Genomic DNA, 9,536 nt, shown 5'->3' with positions numbered 1-9,536 from the left:
GCCCTACAGCCCGACCTACCCCACCTCCCCACCGTACACCACCTCACCACCCTACCGACCAATCGCCCCCACCACCCCAGCCTACCGCCCGACCAACCCAACTTCCCCACCATACCGCCCAACCAACCCTACCTCCCCACCATACCGCCCAACCAGCCCCACCTCCCCACCCTACAGGCCCTCGTACCCCGCCCCCCAAACATCCACCACACCCCGGCCTCCCCGTCCTTCCTACCCTGTCCCGGGTACGTATCCCAAGCAGGGCGACTCGGAGCCGAGTGCAGGGTTGTCGCCCTGGCCGCCTGTGCCGGGCGAGGATGACCAGGACGGCCAGCCCGAAGAGGAGCAGGCCCAGGACGAGGAAGTCCTAGCGGGGGAGCCGCTGGCGCAGACCGCCGACTTGGCACAACGGCAACCCTTCAAGATGCAAGAGTCTCCGGCAACCTCCACGGCATCGACTACGACCTCCAGGACGACGAGCTTCCGTCCGCAGCAGAACGATGACAATATCGAGTTCCCTGCCGAGGAATCAGAACAACCGGTGGTACCGAACAGAATTCAGGCAACCAGGCCGAGTACCACAAACCCGGAGACGACAACCACAGGCAAGAAGCCGACAACCACGACCAGGAAGCCAACAACCACGACCAGGAAGCCGACAACCACGACTCGGAAGCCGACAACCACGACCCGCAAGCCGACAACCACGACCAGAAAGCCGACGACCACGACCCGGAAACCGACAACCACCACCAGGAGGCCGACAACGACGCGGAGGCCAGCGCCTGCAACCGGAGGTCCTCAAAAAGGAGGTGGTTTACAGTGTTACACCAGCGAATCCTCCACGGATGTGTCGGGTTATCAAGGTGAGCCCCGATAGTAAAATGAAGCAGGGTGGGTGGTGTGGCGTTGTCCGAAAACAAAATTCTCAAACTTTTTTTTTTTTTTTTTTTTTTGCTTTTCAGTGCCGGCTGCTGCTATCTCCCTCCGCCGCGGTCCGTCAGGTAATGAAAACAGATCACACGACACGTGTGCTGTCGATACGATCGAACACGTGTTGTTCGTTTTAGTAGTCGTCGGCCAAACGTTTTCACTGACTGGTTTTGCTCGCCATCCTGACAGGTTTTACAAATGAGGGTGACGTTGACGTTCTGCCCGGCTCGTCGAGCGCCGCCACAGTCGGTGAGTCAACCGAGGATGTTGCCGCCGGCGCCGCACGCGAGCTGCTTGCTGCTTGCGACCATTAACTACAACTGGATGCGCATTATGAACATGGCGCCTCACTGCTTTGCATTCTCTTCTGCATCTGTCTGTGTGTACACTCTTGATTTATGCCATATCTCACAGCGCCTAGTCCGGACATCGCCTCCTGCTCGGCGAACGATGACTGCGGCGAGTGGACGACCAATCGCTGGCGCAGAGAGAGGAGTACGTATACTATCGAGTTGTCGAAGAGCAGCATCTCGCCATGTTGTAAATCTAGTATTGTAGATTGGCAATCATCAAGTCATAAAATTTTCCTGAAAAATTGAAAACTTTCACAGAAAAAAAATATGAAAAAATTAAACTACTTCTAGAAAGTTTTGAAAAAAATAAAAACTTCAAGGAAAACATTCAGACCTGTAATACAAAAATTCCTAAAAAAGAATACGCTAATCTTGTTTGGTGGAGCTCAGGGGTGGCGCAGGAGGGCTTCCCGATGGCGGTGGACGAGCAGGTGCGGGTGCGGCTGAGCACGGTACGCGCGGGCGAGCTGCTCGTCGGGCTGTGCGCCGAGCAGGACGCCGACCCCGCGGACGCGGGCTGTGCCGTGGTGGTCGCCGTCGGCACCGCCGCGGACTCGGCGGGGCTGCGGTTCGAGACCAGGACCACGTCGAGCAACGACATCACGGACCCCGGGGCGCGGGTGGTCGCGAAGGTGAGGTACCACGACTATGGATTTTGAAATTCGAAATAACTTTACCAGAAAAAAAAATGAAAAAAATATTCCCAGAAATTTCTGTTTTAACAATTGAAAACTATGAAACATTTACGGGAAAAAATCAGACTTTCAAAATACTTTTCTGGAAAAATTAAATCCCCAACCACGCTGTGGTCGGCCGCGCTTGACCTCCTCCAGGCACCATCGGGCGGCGTGACTCCTCTCCCCAGCGGCCGCAAGTACACCCTCGTGCTGCACCGCCGCACGGAGGACAAGCTGGACGTGTGGCTGGACGGGCGGCCCGTGGACAAGGTCAGCGTCGACCTGGGCCCCGGCATGTCGTTCTTGAAGGCCTCGTCGCCGGCGGGGATGGTCACCTTCGTCCAGGGTAGGTTAGGGGTGCGGTGCGGTACACTGTACTGACAGCCCCTATCCACAACCATCCTAAAAGAACACGTCCCCACACCACAGGTCAAGAGGTGGACGGCTACCACATGGAGGTCGGTGAGCGCGTCATCGTCCGCCTGAACGTGACCCGCGACGGCCTGCTCGACCTGGGGCTGTGCGGCGACCGGGCGTGCAGCGTGGTCCGCGTGACGGGCGCCGACGACAAGGGCGCGTTCGGCTACTCGACCAGGATCACCAGCTCCAACAGCGTGACGGAGGAGCGCGGGCAGGCGCTGCAGCAGGTGAGGCTCGTCCCGGAGGCTGGTAGTCCTGGTAGTCCAACCTCCTTGACGACGACCCTCCTGTCTTTTCGCAGCCGTCGGGCCCAGACTCGTTCCCGCTGGGCAGCAGCCAGTCCTTCGTGGTGGCGCGCAAGTCCGAGTGGGCCATGGACGTGTGGCTCGAGGGCGACCCCGAGCAGAAGGCGACCGTCCCGCTCGAGCCCGACCGACTCCGGCTAAAGGTCGACTCGGACGCGGGGCCCACGTCATTCGTCAGAGGTGTGCGGTGTAACGATATCACAACGACAACGTCCGATCGTCGACATCGTTTCGATATCGCCCGTGAAGTCGTTTTGCTTTCATCGCTGTGATATCTTTGTGACATCGTGGTAACATCGCTGCCGATGTGGGGGCTGTGGGGGATGCGCAGGTACCGCGGCGGATGGCTTCGTGATGCAGCCGGGCAAGCGCGTCGTCGTGGAGGTGGGCGTGGACACGCCGGCCGGCGTCCTGGACGTCGGGCTGTGCGGCGCGACCGCCTGCGCCACGGTGCGCGTCCAGGGCGCCGACGACCGCGCCGGCCTCGGCTACACCACGCGCACCACGGCCTCCAACAGCGTCTCGGACGAGGACGCACCCCAGGTGAGAGAGGACTGCGGACAGCGGGTGACATTGCGGAAGAGTCGTCCGTATCATCGACGCCGCTCAATCTGCGAGGGGCACTCAAAAAAAATTCAGTGTAGACCCACCAAAAAACAAACAGAGAAAAAGACAAGGAAAACTCGAGGAAAATTTGATGAAAATTTATTAGAGAAAATCAGGAAAGTCAGGAAAATTAGTGTAATGCTTGAATGTCCATTGAGGTAACCCTCGTTGTCCTGTCCCCTCTCTCCCAGACCGAGGGCAGCGAGGTGAAGGGCTTCACTGCCGGTCGCAGCCTCCGCCTCATGGTCCAGCACGCCCCTCCCGCCGGGGGTCGTCCGGCGCAGCTCCGGGTCTGGATGGAAGGCGACGGCGATGGCGACGGCGACGATCAGAGGATGGCCGTCGTGGACCTCGACGCGGACCAGGGCCGACGGCCGCGACTCAAGCTCGCGTCCTCGGTGGGACCCACCACCCTCGTTCAAGGTGACTGATCGTCGCCGTGCGAGGGAGACGAGGGTGTCACGTGTCACTGGTGGTCTTAAACGAGAGGGTGTTGTTGCTACTCGCAGTGCTCACCGAGGGCCGCGAGCTGGCCGTCGGCGAGATGGCGACCCTGGTGCTGACGGTGTCCAAGGAGGACGGCTGGCTGTGGCTGGGGCTGTGCAGCGCGGACGCGTGCAGCGCCATGGGCGTCATCGGCGCGGGCGAGGACAACCGCTTCAGCTTCACGTCCAGGATCACGACGAGCAACAGCGTCGTCGGCGACGGCCCCGTCTGGCAGAGCTCGGTAATAATTTAAAATGTTTGTTATTCCACATTATTTTGCAGCAGAAAACAAAAGTAAACCGTCGGCAGAATATACAAAAGAAAAACGCACTCGGTTTTACTACTCCGGTAATGCCGTCCTCTAATTACCGGTTGTGGTTATCCATCTGCCTCGCAATTATTACGAATGCGACTCTGTCTGTCTCTGTCTGTCTCTGTCTGCCTCCGTCTGTCTCGGTCTGACTCTGTCTCTCTCCGATCCGCCGCAGACGCGGGGGCCTCGCAAGTTCATCTCCGGCCAGAGGCTGCGCTTCGTGGTCCACCGGCGCACGGCGGGGCTCATGGACGTGTGGCTGGAGCCCGCCTCCTCCAGGAAGACCACCATCCCGCTCGAGGAGGACCGCGTCGTCCTCAAGGTGGCCTCGGACGCGGGCTCCGTCGCCTACGAGGACGGTGAGTTGCCATGGAGAGGTGTTTTGTGAACGAGTTTGAATTTTTTTTGGCGGGAAACCCTCGCGATATACGATCGGCGGCGCTTCTATTTGTTCCGCTGTTCACCATATCATCTCATGATGAGACACACCCGAGGTGCGACATCTTGCTTCACTTGGATTACAACACAGCGACCGGGTCACCGTTCGCCACACCACCTCGCATATGTTGCTGTTCATTATGCTTAAAATACATTGCGACGGGAGCGATCGTCCGTGCGCTGCGACAGAGACGCCCGCGCCGCTTCCCCCGCCCGCCGCGCTCTCGTTGGCGACCTTCACATTCTCTCGGGAGAGGCCTTCCTTTTTGCTTTCGCCAAATACGGCGGCCAGCGCGACCCGCCGCCATGAGAAGGTGGTGGTGGTGGTGACCCATCGCTCTTCTTTTCGAACCGCCTCCGCACGAAATACATTCGCTGAGGTCGCGGGCAGCCGCCGAAGCTCTATAATTTCCGTCTCGGTCCCGGTGCGCGGTCCGGACTAACCCGCGCGCTGGCCTTGCCGACCGCTCCTTGTACAGAGTGGTGTGTGCGCCCGACCATCTCAATCCCCCCCTCAGTGTCCCAGAACAACGCGTAACAGAAGAGACTTATTTCGGCAACCCGGACCGCTGGTGACCCCGCCCGGGGTATAGGCCTCCCCCGCTCGTCCCCGTCGCCCCGCGCGGCAAAGAGACTGCCTGACTGCCAGGCGTTTGCCCCGACGGGTCCTTTCCGATAAATACAAGTTTACACCAATTTCGATGTTTCGTCTAAATTTTATCCTTTTCTTCTTAGGTTTTTTTTCTGATTTTTTCTGGTCTTTTTCCGATTTTCTCTGTTTCTCCTAATGATTTTTTTTGTCTGATTTTAGTTGAACTTTCCTTGTTTTTTTTCTGACTTTTCTGATCTTTTCCGGGGTGTTCACTAATTGTTTTAAGGGGGGATCCTAGTGTAGCGGCTCAAAAACAATGCTTATTTTGCGAATTTTGTATTTAAAATACTGTAGCTCGTATCGAAAATTTGAGAACAAAATTAAAACATTGAAAATTTTTTCCTCAAATCCAGTACTAAAAGTTTGACTTGCTCAAAAAAATACTAAAAATAATTTTATCGCAAAGATCCTAGTACCAACCAAAGCCAGGTTCCTCCTGAACAAAACACCGTTTCGTACGACTGTTTTAGACGCACCAGTCCGTGGGAAAGTGTACGACCAGCATAGCGCCACACCTGTGACACGCCATCTTTTACCAGGGTGTGTCGCCGCAGTTTTCAAGCGATCAGGACGTTTTTACTTCAGTTTTGTAGATGAAACTGCCATCTTTTAAACGGTGTTTTGTACAGTTTGGTAAGATCTATAGTTTTTTTTAAAATAATTCCCAAAATTACCCTTGTTTTTGAGACGCTACACTAGGATCCCCCCTTAAGTGAAGCACCCCTCGGTTCTTCGCCGTACTGTTGCTCCCCCGCCCCCTTCCCCCACACTTCCGCTCCCCTCCTCCTTCTGCATGTGGACTTCGCAAGGCATTCCACGAGCAGCAGCCAGCAGCCTTGCTCTCGTGACGTCAGTGGCGTGCAGTGCAGTGTCCGATTGTATGTGTGCGTGTGTGTGCTCAGGAGGCGCGGGCGGCTACCAGCTCTCCGTGTCAGAGCAGGTGCGCGTGGAGGTGCGGCCGGTCCGCCCCCAAGGCTGGGTGTTCGTCGGGCTGTGCGGCTCCGCGACGTGCACCGTGCTGGGCGTGGGCGGTGCGACGGGCGGCCGACTCAACACGGCCACCAGGGTCTCCGCGGCAGGCAGCGTGCTGGCGCCCGGGCCCGTCATCGAGGAGGTGCGCACGGTCGTCCGCGACCCGGAGGATGGAATTTAAAAAAAAAATACTGAGCATTATTGAATAAACCCTGGAAAGTTTGCGGGAAATTTCCTGAAATTTTCCGAAAGAAAACAAAAATTTCCCAGACCCTGGAAATTTTCGTGTTTTTTAAAGGAATATTTCGGAAACTTTCCGGAAACGGTCCGAAATTTCTAACCCTAGATGACCGCTTCCCTCATGTCTTCTACAGTCGCCGGGAGCCGACACCTTCGAGGTGGACGCGACGCTCACGCTCATCCTGCACCGCATGTCGGAGCGGCTGCTGTCGGTGCGCGTGGAAGGGGGCGCCGGCGGCCAGGCCGACCTGCAGCTGAGCCTGGAGCCGGACCACGACCGCCTGGACGTGGTGTCCGCCGTGGGCTCCACCCGGCTGCTCTCAGGTGCGCGCTGAACCGCTCGCAAATTCGCGACTTATTTTCTTTTACGCATCGTGTTATTATAATGCTATTAGTATTTCTCTCCCGCGGGGTACTTAAACGCCTCCCGGGTGCCTATCTCAAATCTGACCTACGCCAAGTCCATCACAGTTCTCAACCGTATTTGACGGCCACATCTCGCCTCCTAGGGGTCGCTGTCGACGGCCACCTCATGGCTGTGGACGAGAGGCTCCGCGTCCTGTTCAGAGCCTCCCGCCCGGACGGCTGGCTGGCCCTCGGCCTCTGCGACGAGACGTCCTGCAGCGCCGTGCGCATCGTCGGCCTGCAGCCCTTGGCCTACACCACCAGGGTGACCCGCGGCACCAGCGTCGGCGACGTGCAGGGCGAGGTCCTCGAGGAGGTGCAGCCCGCGGGAGCGGCGGCCTCGCCCTTCGTCGCGGGCCGCAACTACACCCTGGTGGTGCACCGCGCGTCCACCAGTGCCCTGGACGTCTGGGTCGACGGCGACCCGGGCGCGAAAGTGTCCGTCCCGCTGGGGCCGGACAGGACCATCTTCAAGGTCGACTCGAACGCGGGCTCCACCTTCCTCGACACGAGTAAGGTCGCTCCGGCTGGTGCGGGTGCGCCGTGGAGCGGGACGACGGGGTGCTCACGGGGGACTGTCCTTGTTCTGCAGGGGGCGCCGCGGACGGGTGGCCGATGGCGCCCGGTGACGCGCTGTGGATCTCGCTCGACGCCAACGAGGCCCAGGGCCGGCTGTACCTCGGCCTGTGCGGGGACACGTCCTGCAGCGTGGTCAGGGTGCGCGGCGTGGAGGACAACAAGATGGGCTACACCACGGCCGTCATCGACACCAACAGCGTGTCCGGCAGGGGCGACGACCTCGCCGAGGTAAGAGCCCGTCGACGGGGACGCACCCGGACCTGACCTGCTGGCGTCACACTCTGCAGCTTATTGCTCACGACGGCCATGTCCGCAGCAAACGGGCCCGTTGGGCTTCACTCCGGGCAAGACGCACGTGTTCGTGGTGAGGCGGGCGCCCCGGTACGGGCGCGACGGCGGCATCCTGGACGAGGTCCTGGAGGCGTGGCTCGAGGACGACCCGTACAACAAGGCCGTGGTGAAGCTCGCACCGGGCAACAACCGCTTCAAGGTCACCTCCACCGCCGGCCGCACCATGTTCGTGAGAGGTGAGTGACCTTGGGGTATCTTGAGAGTACCTTGGGGTACTTTTCGGTTACCTTGGGGTACCTTAATGGTACTTTGGGGTACTTCCCGGTTACCTTGTGGTACCTTGAGGGTACCTTGGGGTACTTTCCAGTTACCTTAGGGGTTAGGGGTACCTTGGGGTACTTTCCGGTTACCTTAGGGGTTAGGGGTACCTTGGGGTACTTTCCGGTTACCTTGTTACCTTAGGGGTTAGGGGTACCTTGGGGTACTTTCCGGTTACCTTAGGGGTTAGGGGTACCTTGGGGTACTTTCCGGTTACCTTGGGGTACCTTGAGGGTACCTTCGGGTACTTTCCGCTCCGGTTACCTTAGGGGTACCTTGAGGTACTTTCCGGTACCTTAGGGGTATCTTGGGGTAACAAACGCGCACCCCCTGCAGGCCGCGAGTGGGTGAGCGAGGACGAGGCGTCCCCGCTGGTGAGCCCTGCGCTGTCGCCCGTGGCCGCCGGCGCCAAGGTGTGCCTGGAGATGGAGTACCTGGCCACCAGGACGACGCGGCCGCTGACTCTAAGCGCCACCGGCATCCTCGGCAGCGCCGCCGTCGGCACGCTGCCGCTCGACCGGGTGAGCGAACGACGACAAGCTTGAAGCAAACGTTTTGTGCTGACGTGCGCCCTGTTGGCTGACTCTTCTGGTGGTGCGCGCAGGTTGCGTCCTGGCGCCGCAGGACGGTCCTGGCGTCGGTGCCGGAGCAGCAGGACGGCTGGACCCTGGAGGTGCGCGCCGCGCGCGGGCTGCGGCTGCGGAGGCTCGCGCGCTGCGAGCTCGGTAAGCAGAAGCAGACTGCCTCGTCGAGGACCGAAAAGGGCTCCTCGTTGAACACTACATCATCTTGGTGTGGCTTCTCTCTGCAGGCCGGAGCGACTCCGTGGTGATCGCCTCGCCGGCTGCTGGGGCGTCATCGCGACGTCGACGGAACAGGAGGAACCGGAACCAGCGATCCGGTCAGCAGCAGCGCCACCGCGGCTACCGACAGACGGGTGGGTCTAACTGAAGCACCTGCAGCACCTGCATTATGCACTCCACTGGCCTCCCAGTCCCAGTCAAACCGGAGGAAGTCGTTGACGTGAGCTCATTGTTGCTTTCCTCTTCTCCAGGATCCTGCGAGAACGGCGGCTTCCGCAACGCCAGCATCAGTGAGGGGTGCGTGTGCCCGCCAGGGTTCGCCGGCGACTCCTGCGAAGCCGGTACGGTATTCGTAATGAACACTGTTTAAACATTTTTCGGATTTTCAAAAGGAATTTTCTTGTGACCGGCCAGTGTTGTTTTTTTTAACAGATGATACCTTAAATAGCTTTAGACTAAACATAAAACATACAGGGTGGTCCACAGACCCCTTCCTTTATTTTGCTTATACTGTACCGCATGCAGGCGTGCGGGCGGGCTTGCCTATCGTTGCTCACTACGGCGCCTTATGGCCCCGTGCGAGTATGCAACCCGGTCGCACGCCTGCATCCGGTACAGTATAAGCAAAATATAGGAAGGGGTCTGTGGACCACCCTGTATACATATAAAACTTTAAGGTGTCAGCAGCTTGTACTCTCGAGAAGGGCAGAGAACCAAAGCGCATGACGTCACCCAGATGTATAAG

General features: G+C 58.7%; 2 protein-coding genes across 2 annotated transcripts in view; both read left to right on the top strand.

Annotated features, from left to right (window-relative positions):
* Window positions 1–6: 6 nt before the first annotated feature.
* LOC113210793 (uncharacterized) lies at window positions 7–9,530 on the top strand. The gene is made up of 21 exons (XM_052275866.1): window positions 7–866; window positions 966–1,004; window positions 1,123–1,182; window positions 1,348–1,428; window positions 1,677–1,918; window positions 2,120–2,309; window positions 2,393–2,610; window positions 2,685–2,868; window positions 3,020–3,231; window positions 3,486–3,717; window positions 3,804–4,021; window positions 4,269–4,452; window positions 6,086–6,297; window positions 6,530–6,719; window positions 6,905–7,312; window positions 7,393–7,607; window positions 7,696–7,906; window positions 8,325–8,509; window positions 8,593–8,713; window positions 8,800–8,925; window positions 9,043–9,530. Exons 1-21 carry the CDS (start codon window positions 425–427, stop codon window positions 9,159–9,161), a joined length of 4,089 nt encoding a protein of 1,362 aa, XP_052131826.1. The 5' UTR covers window positions 7–424; the 3' UTR covers window positions 9,162–9,530.
* LOC127751791 (vitamin K-dependent protein C-like) overlaps window positions 9,514–9,536 on the top strand; it is a 5,083-nt gene continuing 5,060 nt past the window's right edge. The window contains exon 1 of the mRNA XM_052275864.1: window positions 9,514–9,529. Coding sequence (XP_052131824.1) covers window positions 9,514–9,529 — 16 coding nt within the window. The remainder of the gene's footprint in view (window positions 9,530–9,536) is intronic.

Source organism: Frankliniella occidentalis, unplaced genomic scaffold, assembly GCF_000697945.3.
Source record: "Frankliniella occidentalis isolate FOCC.00 unplaced genomic scaffold, Focc_3.1 Scaffold1072, whole genome shotgun sequence".
NCBI classification, from domain to species: Eukaryota; Metazoa; Arthropoda; class Insecta; order Thysanoptera; family Thripidae; genus Frankliniella; species Frankliniella occidentalis.
Note: the sequence above shows the minus strand (reverse complement) of the source record. Positions and strands in the feature narration are given on the sequence as shown.

Excerpts from the sequence above, each read along its gene's own strand:
- LOC113210793 (XM_052275866.1), top strand. The coding sequence starts at position 425 with ATGCAAGAGTCTCCGGCAACCTCCACGGCATCGACTACGACCTCCAGG. Across the intron at positions 2,611-2,684 it reads GCGGGCAGGCGCTGCAGCAG|CCGTCGGGCCCAGACTCGTT; the intron begins GTGAGGCTCGTC and ends GTCTTTTCGCAG. Across the intron at positions 6,720-6,904 it reads CTCCACCCGGCTGCTCTCAG|GGGTCGCTGTCGACGGCCAC; the intron begins GTGCGCGCTGAA and ends CTCGCCTCCTAG.